Source organism: Podarcis liolepis (assembly GCF_965112155.1).
Source record: "Podarcis liolepis genome assembly, chromosome: 5".
Classification (NCBI taxonomy): domain Eukaryota; kingdom Metazoa; phylum Chordata; class Lepidosauria; order Squamata; family Lacertidae; genus Podarcis; species Podarcis liolepis.
Window position 1 is genome coordinate 87786817 of NC_139556.1, and position 19133 is coordinate 87805949.

A 19133-nucleotide genomic window follows, 5' to 3' on the forward strand; every position below is an offset into this window, starting at 1 on the left:
AGCAGAAACACTGGTGCAGCCATTCCCACATAAGAAACTATGCGGTCCTCAGGTAAATAAGCGAAAACTTAAAATGGTAGGGTTCCTTTGTTAGTTAATAAGGGAAGGAACTGGTTTTACTAGGAATTAATCTGCTCTGTCTTTAAACTCACAGCTGTAACCCTGCTGATATTCATCTGTGGGAAAAGCGAAGTTGCTCCATTACTATAATGTGGTTTATTTATGCAATATGAGTGGCATCTTCTGCACAATTTGAGCACTCATAGTTTTGTATAATATACAGTTAAATCTATGTGATAAAGCAATAGCCTAAAAGCATTATGCAAATTTTCAAGAGCACAGAGTTGAATAAGGTGAGGTACTGTAGTAATACACAAAAACTAAAACTTTCTCTTTATTCACCCTTGCCAATGTGCCATTCATATCTCAAGATAGCAACTAGTTGATTTGGTTTCTATCTTGCTTTCCTTAGTTGATTTGTTTTTTATCCTGCTAAACTAAACAATGAATATGCACAACTGCTTTAAAACAGATTTCCATTTTAAATCTGTTCTCGTGTAACCAAAGCCAAATTAATTCATGTTCCCAGGGTTTAAAACCTAAGATGTAATAATAATTCATGCTTGGTTCAAATTCAGTTGATTTAAATAATGTTTATTAATTCTGCTTTTTTATTTTTTTGTTTCCAGCTACTACTTCTACATGTGTGATAAAATGGTTGCTCCCAATGTATCTCTTACCTCTTCTGTGCCACAATGTAAAGAAGCTACTAAAACCGCAGAGAAGATTTCAGAGGTAATTAAATCTCTACCGGGACAGTCAGTGAAGCAACACAGCGGTGGCAAACGTAAAAAAGCCATTTTCTTTCAGGATCTTTCTCTTGAAGTACAAGAGAAAGTTGATTTGAAACTTAGTACAGAAGTGTGTGCTAATTCAGGTGAGTAGGAAAAAGAAACATCTTTCTGTACACTTGCATCTTGTAACGTGCAGCTGCTTTCCAGTGTAGCATTTCAACAATCATTACTTTTCCTACCTTTTTGACTCCTATAGAGCGGCCTGTATCCATTAAACCTGCAAGCAGAAGGAAAGCTGAACAGATCTCTTCCAAGGTAACTACAGAAGACGTGGTAGAAGTAATCAGCAGTGCACAAACTTCATCTCAGACTCTTCCACGTGATACTGGCTGTGATGATGACAAAGGGAAAATGATGGAAGATGTAATGAAAACCTATATAAAACAGCAAGAAAAGCTACATACAATTTTGCAGAAGAAGCAACATCTTCAGATGGTATGGCATGTATTTGATTTAGCTTTGTTCTGTCTTCTGAAACCTGCTTGTCGCATAACTTTTTGTAGTGGTTTTAAATCTTGATTACCGTGAAGTGTTAACTACAGTAATACATAGATAGGATCGTACAAGGTAAAGGCTTTTCTCCTCATTTCAAGTCACATTAACTTAATATACTATAAACTAATATAATCCTGAAATTGCTGACTTGGCTGCCAAACCTCAGGTGTTACTGGAATAATCTTTAGAGTCTAAAGTCACCACCTGGATATGCTTTTTTATTATTGGATGCTAAAATGCCATGACTACATAATTATAAATTCTTACATGGTAGACTGTGTGTCTGCACTGGAGGAAGTGCTCTGGAAATATTCTGTCCAGAGGTTCCTTACACAAAATGCAAAGGATTGGAAGTCCGGAATGGGTATACTTGAGATAGTATTAGACACCAAACTGAGGTTGTAGATAGCCACTAAGAGTTGCCTATAGGGAATTAAGTAGGGAGTTCTACAACACTGATAGCCACGCCTCCCCTTTTCTACCTCTAGGCCACAAATCACTGGCAACTAGCATAAAGTAAAGGTAAAGGGACCCCTGACCATTAGGTCCAGTTGTGGCCGACTCTGGGGTTGCAGCGCTCATCTCGCTTTATTGGCCGAGGGAGCCGGCATACAGCTTCCGGGTCATGTGGTCAGCATGACTAAGCCGCTTCTGGCGAACCAGAGCAGCACACGGAAATGCCGTATACCTTCCTGCCGGAGCGGTACCTATTTATCTACTTGCACTTTGACGTATTTATCTACTTGCACTTTGACGTGCTTTCGAACTAGCATAGGCTCCTGTAAATTGATATTGGTGATTAATTTTGTGGATTAAATTACAAGACTGATTTAACCACCGCCAGTACAATTTTGTCTTGAATGTGGGAGAAAGGGTATCATTTAGTATATACAAAAAACTATCTGAAGCTGTACGGAACAATCTTTCAGCATTCCATATAGTACTCTGCTGCTACAGAATAGGATTGTGCATCTGGTTCCAGACAAATCCTGCATCCTGAACTGAACCAAGTTTGATTTGACCTGATTCAAGATTTATCTAAAGTGGGCTGAGGCAGCTCCAGATCACCTCAGGTCAGGTCTACCTGGAGCAAACCATAGCTATCAATGGGGTGTGGGGGGAGAAGGAGATTATGGAGGCATTGCCTCTTTCTCACCACTACCAACCACATGTTTAATTAGGGTTTTAAATACAAATTTTTAATTAGGGGCTGTGCAAGCCACCTCATTGCATTTGGGACCTGGACTGGGGCTTGATCAAGTTTTCTGAATTAGGAGTGCCTTGCTGAAGCCTACTGTTTAACACTTGGCTCCAGTATTGTGTAGAAAAAGTGAATCAAGTAGACTTTAGGTGTTTACACAATCTTATGCTTATGTGTAACATTAGCATGTTAAATAAGCATGAAATTCACTCTGCTGCAAAGGATTAAGGGCTTAATTAGTGCGATTATCTTTGTACCAGCTCTCTGCCAGCTTTTCTATTTACTTGTGGTATGAAACCTTAACACAAGAGCCCTTCTGTGGTTTGAGTGTCTATTAATGACTCTTGCTTGCGTTGTTTAAAAGTGTTAAGTATTTCTAGATCAGTGTACACTGCCCTTTGACAGTGTGAGACTTCACTCAGATAAGAGTAAATACGATCAGTGTAAGTTTGAAAGACCTTATTCTGCAGTGTGCCCTGAGTAAGTAGCAAGAGCTGCTTGTGCATAACAAGTGGAGATATCAAATTGAATCATGTAGCCTGTGAGCCAGAGAAGCATGAACAAAGATCTGGGTGCACTGTTGGATACTTCATATCCCCCCTTAAACATTCATGCAGTTCAGGAGTCGTCAACCTAAGGCCCATGTGCCACAAGTAGCCCATGGGGGTTGTTTGACCGGCCCATGAGCCGCCCCCGAACTGAGCCGCTCGCTTGGCGAATCCCCGTGCTCTGCACTAAACCGGCGCAGCACAGCGAGGGGATTTGCTTCTGTGGCACCGGAAATCGCGTCTGTGCATGCGCAGACGCCGGAAATTGCATCTGCGCAGACACCGGCAATCGCAGGCGTGCTCAGCTGGAGTGAACCGGCCCAGGCGAGGTAAACCTTGCTGACCCCGATGTAGTTGCTGGCTAGATGTAAATATGCTTGCTAGATTCCCTCAGTTAGTGGTGTGCAGTTCCTCCAGGCACATATGTCTCTCCTTGAAGCTGATAGAATTTTATTATTTGTATCCTGTCCATCTGACTGGGTTGCCCAAGCCACTCTGGGCGGCAAAATATTAAAAACATTAAAAGCATTAAACATTAAAAAAAAAAACTTTCCCACCCCAATATTTGGTTTCAAAATTGAAGGTAGCTTAAAGAAAATGTATAGTGATGGCACTAAATAACATTAGGCTTTGAGAACATTTTAAAGGGTTTGAATGGGAGCACAAAGCGTAGCTGGGTAAAGTGCCAAGGAAGTAAAAGACGATTGTGAGGATAGACTGAGAGAAGCCCGAACTCTACAAATCTATGATTCTGTGCTGAGATTCCTGCATTGCAGGGGGTTGAACTAGATGACCTCTGGGATCCCTTCCAACTCTACAATTCTATGAAAACAGCTGTTCCAGTGTTAATGTGGATCATCTGGGGTTTTACAGACATACTGAAAAATAGCTAAAGAAACATTATTGGGTTTTGTAGGCGTACTGGAAAATAGTTACAGAAACATATTATTTGTAAATTGGAATGGTCAGACAGGAGTTTCTCCAGTGAGGCAATTAAAACAACGGTGCCAAGGTCAATCTTTTTTCAGTGTTCCTGTTTCATATACATACACCAGGGATTTGAAGGGCTGACTCAGGTTACTCAAATTTTACTGTAACGCTGCTAAACTGGTTTTAGTTCACTAGCTGTCAGGTTCACAAACATGATGTGCAAGCTTGTAATAGGTAATACAGTGGTACCTCTGGTTGCGAACTGGTTCTGTTCCAGAGGCCCGTTCGCAACATGAAAAGCCTGCAACCTGAAGCGCTGTATCTGCGCAGGTGCGCGGCGCAATTTGGTGCTTCTGCGCAGGTGCGAAGCGCGATTTAGCACTTCTGTGCATGTGCGAGCGGCAAAACCCGGAAGTAACCCTTTCTGGTACTTCTGAGTCGCCACGGGACGCAACCTGAAAAAACGTATCCTGAAGCAAACGTAACATGAGGTATGACTGTACAGCGTGTGTGCAAACTTACTGAAATGGTCTGTATTGATGAACAAATTTTGGTAGGACATAGGACGTTACTGCATACCAAGTCAAGACTGTTGGTCCACCTTGCACAGTATTGCAGAGTTTCATGCAGGAGCGAGTCTTTCCCACCCTTACCAGGAGATGCTGTGGATTGAAGCTGGAACATTTTGCATGCAAAGTACATGCTTTTCCACTGAGCCTACAGTATGATTTTTGCACACATCAAACTGAATCTAGTTTTTATGGACTGTAGAAGCCAAACATAGTTCTATATATATATATTTGTAAGAAAAGCTGCCAAGAACATGAAATTTATCCATTCTCTGGTTTCAAATAAGTGCCACAAAACTTGAAGCTATATTCTGCATAACAAAAATGACAGTAACCGTAGAAGTTTGCAATATAGAAATAAATGCTTTGTGCTTTTGTGGTGTTGCTAACACTGTGTAATTCTGGTCATTTTCTTCACAGGAAGTAGAAATGTTAAGTAGTTCAAAAGCCATGAAGGAGTTAACAGAAGAGCAGCAGAATTTGCAAAAAGAACTTGAATCTTTGCAGACTGAGCATGCTCAAAGAATGCAAGAGTTTTATGTTGAGCAAAGGGACTTGGAGAAGAAGTTAGAGCAGGTAATAAAGCAAAAATGTACCTGCGATTCTAACTTGGAAAAGGACAAAGAAGCAGAATATGCAGCTCAGGTGAGCACAAAACATTAGTTTAACCTGGTTGTTGGAGGTCTTCGCTTGTTAATTACCTATGAAATTGCTGCTGGAACATAGCAAATAGCAGAAAATACTTTATATTGCAAAGGCATGTAAAACTTGTAACAGATACAGAAATTATGCATTTAAATCCATAAATAAATAACAGTGGGTTTGGGTCAATACACCCACACCCACACACCCTCTATAGACAGTTTTAAAGAAGATGGTTTAATGTATTATGATGATGATGATGCCTGACTTAAATTTTTGATATGTTTGGTATGTCCCCTAATTTCTTGTTAAAAAATTATCCTCCCTGATTATAGAATGGGTTTTATTAAGCATTTGATATCACCACTGGAACCACAAATATCAGCATGCTTTAAAAGACTGGCATGTGTTGAGTACGGTTGATTTTCTGTACCAAGCAGGGACTGTAAAAGTATTGCTCATATAGTTTTTATGTTAAATTCATTTTTCAGTTCCAGTCAGTACACTGATTTATTTTTGTGCCTTAGTTCTATTATGGATTAATTTAAGCTTTTTCAGTTTTATTAACTAGGTATGTCTCTCTTCCCCTTCTTCCCCAATTTATCTTCTTAAATAATGGACTAAAGCCCTTATTAGAGATGCTAGTGAGTTGGCTCTACCACAGTCAGCTGACTAATCCAAAAGAACCATAGTTTTGATATATTTAAGGCAGGGGATTTTACTTTCCCACTGAATTGTGGCTTGAGGCTTATACCTTTGGGTGTCATGAATAGTATTCCCTTGAGTGTACTGACTGGCAGATTACAATGAGTTTACAATTCCTCTAGATCTAAAACATCCTTTTTTAAAATAATAATTTTTATTAGTTTTCAATTACAATCCAATAATAGCCTCATTATAACAAAATCAATTTATAATACAATTATTAATACCAATTATTCAAATTCCATATTATATAATTTAGATAAAGTGCCCCCCCGCATGTTAGATTTGATTATTTTCTATATTTCTGCATGCCAAAATCTTATTAATTTCCATTACATTCCCATCATCATAATAATAATCCCTTATACAACAACTGCAATATTAATAACGCCTTCTAGTGTTGACACATTAAATGATTTATAAAACTACAAGTGAGGAACTCAAACTGTATGCTTGTTCTTCCTATGTATGGCAATTATTCTGTCTGTGGTGTTTCTTCCTGTCCTTGTAAGATGCTATGTCTTTCTTTACCCCGGTTGTTGCTGTTATTCATCATGCCTTGGTTGGAGCTGATATCTCATTGTTCCAGAAGTTTATCCATAGCTCTGTCCCATGCGTCATTGCTTTGCAACTTTTTGCAGCTGCAAAAGACACTCTGTCCCAGTAAATAACCTGTTTTCACCATTTTTCCTCTCCCCCTGGGAAGAAGAGCAGTCTGTCGAACTGCAGATGACTCAGTAAAGAACCTTATCAGTTCTTTGGCAGTTCACAGACTCCTTCATCCTTCCTTCCAACTGAAGATAAATGAGCAATCATACTTCCAATTAAATTAAATCCCAAGTCCTCTTAGTGTTATTCAGTTCACTTCGTAAATAATAACAGACGGGGAAGAGTCAGCTCTAAGTTTCCATTGTAAACCTTTTGCAAAATAGAGCTTCCTTCCCTTTTCCCTTTTTTTATACACAATTCCATTTGATGTTGTATTCCATATTTATAATCCAATTTCTTCCATCCCTGCTTGTACAACTGTAATTTGAACTAACATTCAGAGGAGAGTTGCTGAATCATAAATGTAGAGAAGAAAAATTTAAAGAAACAGTAGGCTCCACTCCCCCCACCATCTTTTGCACCGAATTAAGTCTTATCTCAAGCTCAGACCTTAAAGTCCTTGCAGTTTGTTAGTTCCGCAGTTTGTGATTTCATCTCTTCTAGTACTCGCCTGTACTTTAGTCCTATTAAGCTCTAGTTAACAGGAGAAGCTCTGCTTCTTAATAGCGCTATTGGAGGGTTTTGGCAGGCAAAGTGCTTTTGCACTCAGAGCCTCTCTGCCCCTCTCATTCCATGCCGGAGTGAAGCCCGTTCCCTGCCCCCACCCCTGGGGGGAATTTGCAAGGATAATTACCCTCAATCCTTTGCCAACAATCTCCCATTGTCATGGGGGCTGCCTCCATTAAGGCAGAGAGGAACTGGAAGCCCAGATCTAAGACATCATTGGGGCATTTGTTCTGAAGAGGAGATTAGAATGATATCTGACAGTGGAAACTAGAGTTAGGCCTTTCCCTCTTTTCTTACAGTGGTGCCCCGTAAGACAAATGCCTCGCAAGACGAAAAACTCGCTAGACGAAAGGGTTTTCCGTTTTTGCGTTGCTTCGCTAGACGAATTTCCCTATGGGCTTGCTTCGCAAGACGAAAACGTCTTGCGCTTTTTTCTTAAAGCCGCTTGAAGAGGCACAGTTGCGACGGACCGTGCTTCACAAGACGAAAAACATCGCAAGACGAAAAGACTCGCGGAACGAATTCTTTTCGTCTTGCGAGGCACCACTGTATTTGAATGGGAGTCAAGTCCATACTTCTTTAGTTAGGATAACAACAATAATGGATTGTTATCCTAGTTCGTATCCTAGAATCATAGCGTTAAAAGAAACCCCAAAGGTTATCAAGCCAAATTTCCCCTCGTAAACGAGCTTGCAAATGTTCTTACTAGCCTTGTAGGAGGCCAGGAGCTGGTGTTTCTGTGCTGGTTGAAGAAGAAGGGAAGACCCTTATCCCATTGTTGTCATGGAAACACAAGATGCTAAGCTAGTGTAAAAAAAGTCTTCTGTCAAATGGCCCAGCAGAGGAGGATCAGAACCTGAAGGGGAGGAAAAGGTTTCCTTTCCTCCACAGCCAACTTGGAAACCAAGCAGATTGCTAGAGGAGGAATGGAGACATCCATCCTTCTTGCCTCCCCTCTCACATATCTGTGTTGAATCTATGCATGGAATTCCCGATCAACTATTGCCTCTGGATTGAATCATTAAATACAAGACTGACTTAATGATGGAGCTGTTCATATATAAACACTCCAGTTCTCATTAAAGGTTATACAGTGTTACCCTGGTTGTCGAACTTAAATCTGTTCCAGGAGTCTGTTAGACTCCCGGAACCATTCGAAAACCAAGGTGTGGTTTCCGATTGGCTGCAGGAGCTTCCTGCACTCAATCGGAAGCTGCATCGGACATTTAGCTTCCGAAAAATGTTTGCAAACTGGAACACTCATTTCCAAGTTTGTGGCATTTGGGAGCCGATTTCTTCAACAACTAAGATACCACTGTACATAGTAGAAAAGGTCACAATTTTTCCCTGTACATGGGTAGCTTAAGCAATCTGAACCATGCATGAATTGACCCTGTATACCACTGATTTTACTTCGAAGTGGGTTAAACCACAGAGCCTAGGACTTGCCGATCAGAAGGTCGGCGGTTCGAATTCCTGCAACGGGGTGAGCTCCCGTTGTTCAGTCCCTGCTCCTGCCAACCTAGCAGTTCGAAAGCACGTCAAAGTGCAAGTAGATAAATAGGTACCGCTCTGGCGGGAAGATAAACGGCGTTTCCATGTGCTGCTCTGGTTCACCAGGAGCGGCTTAGTCATGCTGGCCACATGACCCGGAAGCTGTACGCCGGCTCCCTCGGCCAGTAGAGCGATATGAGCACCGCAACCCCAGAGTCGGCCACGACTGGACCTAATGGTCAGGGGTCCCTTTACCTTTTTAAGTGTATGTAGGATCCCATCATTAGATTGTAAATCATTTGTTAGGAACACTTTCTAGTATGCTGGTAGTAAAGAAACCCTGTTACATTTGTGCTGAAATGTAAAATTTATACTAAAGCTCTCCACTAGATGGCTTCTATAGCTCACTAATTCCAGACAAATCTTGGTCTACATATTTCTGTTTGGTAAATTGGCTTATGTGTGTCATGAGGAATGCATTTCCCAGAGGACAGAATGGCCCGGTTCTTAATGTTGAACTTTGGTTTAATGTGAATGAGTAATGTGCTGGTGCATGCTTCTTGAAATTCTCCATTTTGGTCCTACCTCACTTTTGGTCACAACAAACCACAAGCCTTGACTTCTTGTGACATCTGAAGTTAAAACTGTGGTTTATGTCAAGACTAGCCATGACTAGTAGCCAAGGTTAGCTCTTGGTTTACTGCTTCATTGTTTGGGGAAAACAAACCATGAGCTCGATTCAGGCGACACGAGAAGTCATGACTTGTGGTTGTTGCTCCCAGTGTGGTGTGGGGAAGAAGCAAGGCGGAAATCTTTGAACTGACCACGCCAGCACCCTGCTTGTTTGCATTAAATCGTAATTAAACATGAACTGTGGTTTAATGTTGATTACAGTCATGGTTGCCTTGGATCAAATTATGGCCTTGCACAGGCCAGCATATTACCAAGGTCCACTCCTGCACACATGCGTGTGTCTATTTTTGCCTTTTGCTAAGTTGCTTTGAAGGTAGGGTGAGATACAAGTCAAATAAATAAATAAATAAATAGAAATGTGATGCTGATTATTATGCACTGAATATTCTGCATGTCCTGTTTTGCTGCTTGTGGCCTCCCCTTTGCTGTCACCTCGCCTCTGCACCTTTCTTAACTGCATTGCGTGGTGAGATTTTGCTGGAAACTAGTGCTGCTGGCGGCTAATTGGAGGCGAGTTGGGGACTGCCGCTTGGCTTCCACTTTTTGAAGCAGGCACCTCACGTTGCCGCGTCAGTGGGCTCGAGTCTGTACATACCTTACTTAATGTTGTTTCAGAAACAACTGCATGGTTTCTAGAGTTGTATGGATGGGGATACATTATGAAGTTTTTAAACCTTTTCTCTCCTTTTAAAAATGTGCAGCTGGCAGAGCTAAGGCAGAGGCTGGATCACGCTGAGGCCGATCGACAGGAGCTTCAAGATGAACTGAGACAGGAACGAGAAGCGAGGCAAAAGTTGGAGATGATGATCAAGGAATTAAAACTTCAGATTCAGAAGTCTTCAAAAAACGGCAAAGGGAAATGAAAGTGCCAACGAGATTGTATCTGCACTTTCTCAGCAGGGCTAATAAATGTCCTGCCAAGGGGAAGTCAAGCCATGGATCAGCGAAGGTATTGGGACAATCATGGGGAACTTTTCCTATGTGAGCAGAGCATCAATGGAGTAGGAGTTGTTGCAATTCCCAATCATTTCAATGACGTTTTGCACAAGAGAAGTTCCCAGTAGATTGTGTCCGATTTATGCATTTAAATCTGTAATGATACACCTTTGTAAAACTTCCAGACTGACAAAATCTGTATTTATGTTGCTTTCTTTCCTTCTTTTTTATGGTTTTCAGCAGTGTTGAAAACACTGGTTGTATCTAGCACTGCTATTCTGCTCGCAAAGCAGACTTTCACTTGTACAGTGGAACTTCCTCTTCTTCTTTTCTCCCCTATAACCCCCTGCATATCCTCAAATCCGCTCTTATAGGTTGGGGAAGCTTCCAGAGCAGATCTTGGGGGACATGCAAGGAGAGGAAGAGGAAGCATTGGATACAACCCGTAGTGTTTTACACTCCTCAGTGTAACTTTATTTTACAAGCTGTTTCGAGGGCTCTATATACTTTTTACTGAGTGCAACTTTGGTTTCTTTCAAAATATGCAGGAACTGCATATTTGCTTTCTATTGCATGCAGTCCATTTTCATAAAATGGTTATTATAGTTCCAAGAATCTAAAGCAGAAAGAAGAGATTGTAGAGAATTTGCTGCCATGCATTGTTCTAGCCTGATACTTCATTTTGATTATTAAAGCTGGATTGAGAACTGCTAACTGGTAATTATTCAACAGCAAACATTTTTCAAAATGCAGATTTTCACACAGTTAAGTGTCCGTTATTAACTGTTAAAATGCCAAATGCCAATTCTTTCAGTACCCTGCTGAATCCTGTTATGAAAAGGAGCTGCTGAAGTAGAAACTGAGATATTTAATTTTCAAAGCTTCCCATTCACTCTCAGCTTCTTTGGGTAACTCTTCAAGCAATGATGACAGAAAAGGTCACTTTTGATACAGTTCTTTGAGGATTCCCAAACACCTTTGGAAGTTTGAAAAAGTCAGCCTTATTTTGTAGAGTGGCAATTTTAACCCTCAGCTGAGTGGGTTACTTCATTAGCAATAAAGTTCTCATTCCTGGATTTTCTTTGAGCACAGGAAAGTGGGTGGTCTTGACATTTTAAAAGTATTTTAAAAGTTGAGGGGGAACAAATGGAGTCTGTGATATTGTGAAAGTGATGCTAATAAGGTTCATTTAAACGGCAAAGTAAAATTGCTATCATTTGTAAACAACATAGTTATTAAACCTTTACTTCTTTTGAAAAGAAATGCTAAGATCCTTATTGGGACATCTGACGTTTAGTGTGCTGATAGGCTGGTGCCAGTAATCAAGTAGTTCAGTTCCAGTGTTTTTTCCAATGGAAACCAAACAGATAAAGTATATTAACAGAAGGGAAATAAATTGGTGGATTATTATTATTATTTTTTAGATGCTTACATATAAACTTCAATGGACAATTTTTTTGTTGGTGGAAACCTGAGTACAGTTTGGGTTATCCAGAAGGAAAGGCAGCTCTGTTATATAGAAGGCAAAATAGATCAGGTAGACAAATATCTAATTGCTCCAAAGTATTGTATTTGAATGGCTTTTGGTGAAGAGGGGCGGGGAAATCATCTTCAAAACCTAGGCCTACATTCAGATCATTGAACATAAAAAGCAACGTGACCAATATATTTCACAGAAATTCTAGCTTTGTTGCCCTGTCCTAGCTATAGGTGCTGCATGCCATTGAAACCACAAAAATGTGTGTGGGATATGCATTGCATCGTGGGATGGGACGGTGCCTTTGCACAAACAACCAGATCCAGCTCACTGGGTAGGACAGACCTGCTGTTCTAGCTTTCCAGTAAGTGAGTTGCTGTTGCTTACTGGAAACAGGTGGAGATGTCAGATCACAGCAAGCACACATTCAGGGTAGCTGCATTTGCACCCCAAGCTCCCTGCCACATCCCCTACTCCCTTCCGGTAAACAGCATCCTCACCTGCTAGGAATCTAACATGGTGGCTCTATCTCACTTGACAAGCCACTTCTGCAAACGACAACTGCAGATAGTGATGTCCAACTCTGTGTGCATCCCCATCTGATCTGCATGTTGTGGAGGCCTGCTACATGTGTGGACCTGGAGCATTTATGTTTTAATTTTAAAAAAACATACACTCTTTATTTAGGGACCATTAAAAATACCATTTCCAGTTACGTTTTGCTGGCCTGGGCTTTTTGGGGGGGGAGTAAGGGTGGGATAGAAACTTAATAATAAAATAAATTCTTTTTTTTCAGCTCCCCAGAGTGATCACAGCAATCTAAATTAATAAAAAGAAACCAATGGCATCATAAAACGATACTATAACACACATAGCAACAAGCAGGTGATAATATAAAACGAAACAGACTAAAATGCCCGGCAAAATAAAATGTATAAGTGCATTTCTGGATTTAAGGGTACAGGATCCGTGCAGTCTGTCTCCTTTGATAAGTCCACAAATCAGGAGCCAGGCTGTCTTTAAGGGCAGCTCCATATAAAGCAAATTATATTAGTTCGGTGAATATGTTACCAGGGCATGCAAAACAATAGCAAGGACCTTGCTACCCAGAAAGTAATGCAGCTTTTGCACAAACTGAAGCTGGTACAGCACACTTCTGGCCACATAAAAATGAAAATCCAGAAGGACCCCCTGAATCCAGGAACCTGGAAAATTTATATCCTTTTTTAATTCAAATTTATATTTATATTCAAGGGGAAGTATGACCGTCTTAGAACAGGTAAATCCACAATTTCTTGGGGTGTTAAACCTCTCAACAAAAACAGATCCATCTTAACTGGATTGAATTTGTACATCCAGTGTCTATAATTAGGCCTTAACCATTACACCTGCACCTGTTGCAAAGGATAAAAGGGTTGAGTGACGTTGATAGCGTAACACCCCATGTTCTTGGACAATTTCCCCAGCAGTTGAATGTAGATGTTAAATAACACAGGGATTGGAAAACAAACTTGTGAGACTCCATAACACAGCTGCCAAGTTTGTGGGTGGAGATCAAGACCTGGTGAAACAATTGTGTGCTTACATCCCAAGCAGTCAGCTTGTACATCACCACAAAGTTTTTTTTAAAAAAATGGTTGCTTGGAGCTGAACCTAGTAGAAAACAAAGTCTTGGGATTGGACATTGCTGCCTAAAATGTACATCTTAAGCAGCTAAAAATGCTAAATGCTGTCTCTGCCCACATTTAACTGTTCACCTCATAGTGCTTCTAACATGTAATATGTTTTGCATGCCTTTATTTGCTGTTTCAATAATAGTGCAGTACTACTGAAGAAAAAGCTAAATTTTAATGAGAAATATTATGCTCACATGTTTGGGTGTTTTGCATCCTTAAATATTATTGCAGTAGAATATACCAATTTCAATATTTAATTTTGCCAGAATAAATTATGATTGTGTTCATTTTCAAAGCAGGTAAGCATATTCCACTGTTGGTCTTAACAGGTTATTTGTTCATATATTCTACTAGTTCAAGTACAACATGCTTGTGAAATTATTATTTTTTTGCATGCTAAAGTATTTTGCTGCTATTTAGCACATTTCAGACAAACGGGGGAAGAAGTAGAGCTAAGTATCACACATGCTTGTTTTACATTATAAGTTATCTTATTGGTAATAACTCCATACTTGTTTCAGTCTTTAACTTGTTTAGGCATTCAAGTGATCAATCAAAAGTAAATTGATTGGTTGCTCTTGGCACGTCTCTTACTTTCCTCTTAGGAAATATGATCCTATAAACAGAATCAGAAAGACTATTGCCAGTGGCCCAGGGTGGTCAGCAGAGGTAGATTCCTGAAGCAGTTCTTGGGATATGTGGGAAAAGGTTATATTTGGGTCAAAATCACTGAACCTAGATTATTTATCCATTGATTGCACACCTAAAAACTGAAAACTATGGGGAATATCAATGTTAGTCATAGTTGGAACTGACCCACAGAAATCAATGGACTTAACTCACTCAGATGCATTTATTTCAGTGGGTCTACTCTTGGAGGTATGACTAACATAGGTTATCATCTTTTATTTTGTGATAATGGTAATCCAATAGATCGTTGTGCTTCCCACTAAAATCAGCGAGCACATCTGACTCTGTGTTGAATTGTGGTCACTGTTCTGCTATTGGGTGTCAGAAATGGAAGCTACTGTTTGATTTTTAAAGCTCTGAGTCTGTTTTATCTAGTACTCCCCCCCCCCTTTGCAAGGTAAAGGTGAGTTCAGACATAAAATTTTTCTTCTCACACAGTTATCTCAGGAGACTGTCTTCCATGTAGAGATGGAAAGCATTAAGTAGATGCTGTGTGTTGTTGACCAGTGGTAATAACTAGTTGTAGGAGCTGGGGAAATCTCCTTGCAATTATGGAGGTGGCTGTTGATCAGTAACCAAGTTAACTTGCTAACACCTTTCATTAGTAATATATGTAATGTTTGAACGGACTCCAAGAGAGTGTTTGAGCCATTTGGTAATTAACTCTTGGGATGCTAGCAGTTAGCCAATGTTTGCTTTCCTGTCCTGAATACAAGGAGAAGCCTGGCCTGATCTTAGTGCAGGGGTGGGCCTGTTCTAGATGCTGCTAGACTACAATTCACATCACTCCCTGACCATTCCCAGTTGGCTGGGGTTGATTAGATTTGGAACCCAGCAACTATTGGAGGACAACAGGTTTTCTCTGCTACAGAAAGAGTTGAGCCACCGCTGAACTTTGGACACAATCCTTCCTGAATGTTGCTGCAATATAATGCCTTCCTTCTTTCTGCCCCAATTTTCCATTATAAAAGCAGTTTTATAGAACGAATGATGTCACAATTTGTTATCATGTTTCTATTTAGACAGCGATTTGGTAACTAAAATGCAAAGATCAGCAGTGTTTGTCCTAAACGTTGCTATAGTTGCAACACATATCGGAGATGAACATGTGGCAACTTTGACTATATTTTAGATGCGTTCGTAGTAGTAATAATTTGTTGACGTGAGAGGGAGAGAGAGAGCCACTTTCAGGTTTGTTTAATGTCTCTGAAAATTTGTAAAACCAAATGACACACCAACTTATAATCAAAGAAATCATAATTGTAACCCTTAAATTGAACAGTTAATTTCAGCCTCCTTTACATAAGACTTCCCTAGATGTTAAGTAATTAATACATAGAAGTGTGCCATAGGTGCCCATAGCCACCAAGAGATAGTTTTGTAGTAAATTGTAAATAGTCTATGTTTTACAGCAGCTAGTTTCTTATGTTTATCTCTTAACATGACGTACCTAATGGGTGATTTACTCCATGCCTATATAGCTTGAACTGCATACAAGGCTTTGCCCATTTACAGAGACCTATGACAAATTTTCCTGTAAATTCAAATTTGCTCTTTTAGACTTAGCATGCTCATTCTGTATGTTAATAATTACTGAAGGCTTTTCTTTAAAAAGTCATCCCTGTGTTGGCCTTTTAGATAGGTTTGTTTCCAATTTGTCTTCTCCATTAATATTTCTGAAAAGCACTAAAAACCATACCATTAGAAGCAAGGCTGCCAAGAATACTTTTAAGAAAAAATCTGCTTCTTGGTATCCCTGCTTTTAAAAAAACCAAATAGTGCAGGGTGCGATAGACTCTGCAGGAAATGTTAGGGAGCGAAGTATCTTACCATTGTGGCAGCCCTAAAGACTTTCATCCGCACTTGAAGACACAACCCCTTTGACATTAGATCAAAAAGCTTTAGTGAAGTGTGTTCAGACAAATTGTTCTTTTACTTTCCAGTAGGTCTTATATCACTTAGCTTGAGTATTTGAGGTAAACATGGTAGTTATGGGGTATATTTTACATTCTTGGATTAATTTTATTATATATTTAATATATTGATAGCTGTAAAATCATTTGTACATAGTTAAGGTATCGTAATGCAACCCCTGCAGTAGACTAGGCTGTGGGGACTGTAGAGTACTATGAAGCAGTTTTGCCTACTCGCTGCTGCTTAGTTCCACATTCTTGGAGCCTCTAGTGACCTGAACTTCCACTTTTCCCTTAGCTTCCGTTTGAAAGGGCAGAATTTGCCGTAAAAACAGCTGTGTGAATGGCTGACTGATGTACCTTGGAGTCATTTTCATAGGGCTATGTAGCTGACCTCCAAACACTTTCCAAGTCAGCTTCCTATGCTAAAGTTCATTTGATCTTAGAAAAGCATAACTTTTTCTTTGCACAGGAGAACACAGATAAATATATACCATTAACATGTTTTAAAACCCTGATAATATAATGTAAGAAAATACTTAAATTCTCTTGTAATCCTATGCTTGAAATATTTATGCTGCAGCTGTAAAATATCTCTGTCCAGGAAGTGGCAGCTTGATCTCTTTGTTATACTTGCTCTGCAACGTTTTCATCCATTACATCTGTGGTAATGTGAGGCAGTCCATAATTCCTGTCCTGGAAATCTTTTGATACTTTTGTTGTTGCAGATGCTCTCTATTATAAAAGCAAAAGTCACACATTAAACAGATTGCACAACTTTTTTTTTTTTGTAAACCCACAATATAGAGGATACTTTGAATTCTCTGGTGCTCTGAAATATTCAAGCACAGTGAAACAAGTTCTTATTTCCCCCCCAAATGAATATCCTGATAAGTATAGCAATCCATTATATTCTTTCAAATACCTCACCTTAAAGAGAAAGGAAGCACAGTTGTAATGTATCTAAATCACTCTAGTGAATCCATACAAATTATTGGTTTGTAAATGTCTGGATGCAGCTGTATTGCCTTCCAGAATAAGCAAGACTATGACAAACTTCTATTTTGTATGTGTTCATGATGCTTTTGAAAGTATTTATTGATGCTGATACCTTAATATATTTCCACAATCTAGAGCAGCATGTGACCACCTTCTGTTTGCTCAGCAGGACCTTAGGTATTTACCTGGACCAGCAGTTTATCATGCCCATGCAGCAAATCATTTTTTAAGTTTAAAAATTAGTTTGCAATATGTCCTATGGTTTGCTGTTCATATATATCATATATGGTTTGCTGTCCAGCTGGGCGCATACAAAAGTCATTGGACAAACATAAAGTACCTTTCTGGATTGCGACAAGATCTTTAAAGAAAATAATTTATACACTTAATAGGTCCTGCAAAACATTCAAGGCAACAGGTGGGATTACTGGAGTTAAAAAAAAATAAAATCAAAAGTTTTTTAAAAAGGTTGGTGCATACCAATAATTTTTGACGTTTTGCCAATGATGTACAGTTCTACGGTTGGAGTTGCTGTAATTGCATTACATGACACACAAAGCTGGCCTCTACCTCATGTGATACAAAAACAGATATTTTGTATGGTTTTAGTAAAACAAGATGCATTTATCTGGTCACTTAGTTTACAAATTTTGAATTCTATTTATTGAAACATAACATACTGTGCTCTTAGCTTATACCTCAATTGTATTTTGTGCAGTTTTCCATTTTTCATGCATTGTAAATATCCTGTATAGATTGTGGATCCACATACAAATAAAAACAATTCTAATCTCAAGCACTTCACGTTTTGTGTACTTTGTACATATAGTATGTGAATTGGGTGTTTGTTCAAGATATTTCTCAATGCTAGTTTTGTGCATTTGACAATGTACCATTCACTCTGGTATTCATAACGGCATAGATCAGCAGACCTGTAAGGCTGGGGACAGACAATAGTTTTAAGAGAGTTGAATGCCGTCGGAGACATCATGTTTGCACATTTCAGTTACCCCATGTCAAAGAGGTTTTTCAGGTATTTCAGTTAATGTAAATAGCTGTACAATGAAGGCAAAAGTGGCTTGAACATAAATATCATGAAAGGGGATTCCCTTTCAGTTCCTGGTGTGTGTGTGTGTGGTGTGTGTGTGTGTGTGTGTGTGTGTGTAGTATTCCTTTTCAAGAAAACTAGTTTCTTTAATTCTTAGTATGTGACAGCAAAAAAAGAATTGTATTTCCTGCAAGTGTGTGTGTGTGTGTGTGTGTGTGTGTGTGTGTGTGTGAGAGAGAGAGAGAGAGAGAGAGAGAATTAAGACATTTTGACCCAATGAAACCTGTCCTTAATACATTTTTAATAATACTGCACAAATACTTTCCTACCATAAAGAAGAAACACACCTTTCTGGCTATTCATGAAACTGGCAATTGATCAGTAAGTGAAATTCTGACCAGGCTGGCAAAATTCTGACTGGCTGTCAACGCTGCTCCTCTTACATGTAATGGGTTGGAGCATTTATTATTATTATTACATTCTCTGAGTAGGGAGTGATGCAATTTAAAAGCCAAAAAATAGGATAGATGAAAAGCACCAGCAGAAAATGACCGTATTTTTTGCACCATAACACTCACTTTTTTCCTCCTAGAAAGTAAGGGGAAATGTCTGTGCGTGTTATGGAGCGAATGCCTGCGGGTGGCGGGGGGGATCTGCTGCAGTCGTGAGTAGAGGATCCATGGTTCCCCTTCCCTCCTCCGTGGTTACAAAGCATGGATCCACATGGATCCTCAGGATTTTTGCATTGGGCTACTCCAAACTCAATGTCAGATCACATGTCTGTGGCTACAGCATGAACCACAAAAATCATATATCCACTATTTCATTTAGAATATTTTTTTCTTGTTTTCCTCCTCTAAAAACTACGTGCGTGTTATGGTCTGGTGCGTGTTATAGAGCAAAAAATACGGTACATAAAAGAGCATTTAAAAAATCTAAATGAAAAATGCCTTATATGGCAAGGAATGAAATGTATATGTTGTTCCCT

At 39.5% G+C, this 19133-nt stretch overlaps 1 protein-coding gene across 1 annotated transcript in view; it reads left to right on the forward strand.

The window, feature by feature from the left end:
* Positions 1 to 17896, forward strand: part of SKIL (SKI like proto-oncogene) — a 32833-nt gene extending 14937 nt beyond the window's left edge. The window contains exons 4-7 of the mRNA XM_083504729.1: positions 690 to 937; positions 1051 to 1289; positions 5018 to 5242; positions 10108 to 17896. Coding sequence (XP_083360855.1) covers positions 690 to 937; positions 1051 to 1289; positions 5018 to 5242; positions 10108 to 10269 — 874 coding nt within the window. The 3' untranslated portion in view covers positions 10270 to 17896. The remainder of the gene's footprint in view (positions 1 to 689; positions 938 to 1050; positions 1290 to 5017; positions 5243 to 10107) is intronic.
* Positions 17897 to 19133: the final 1237 nt, after the last annotated feature.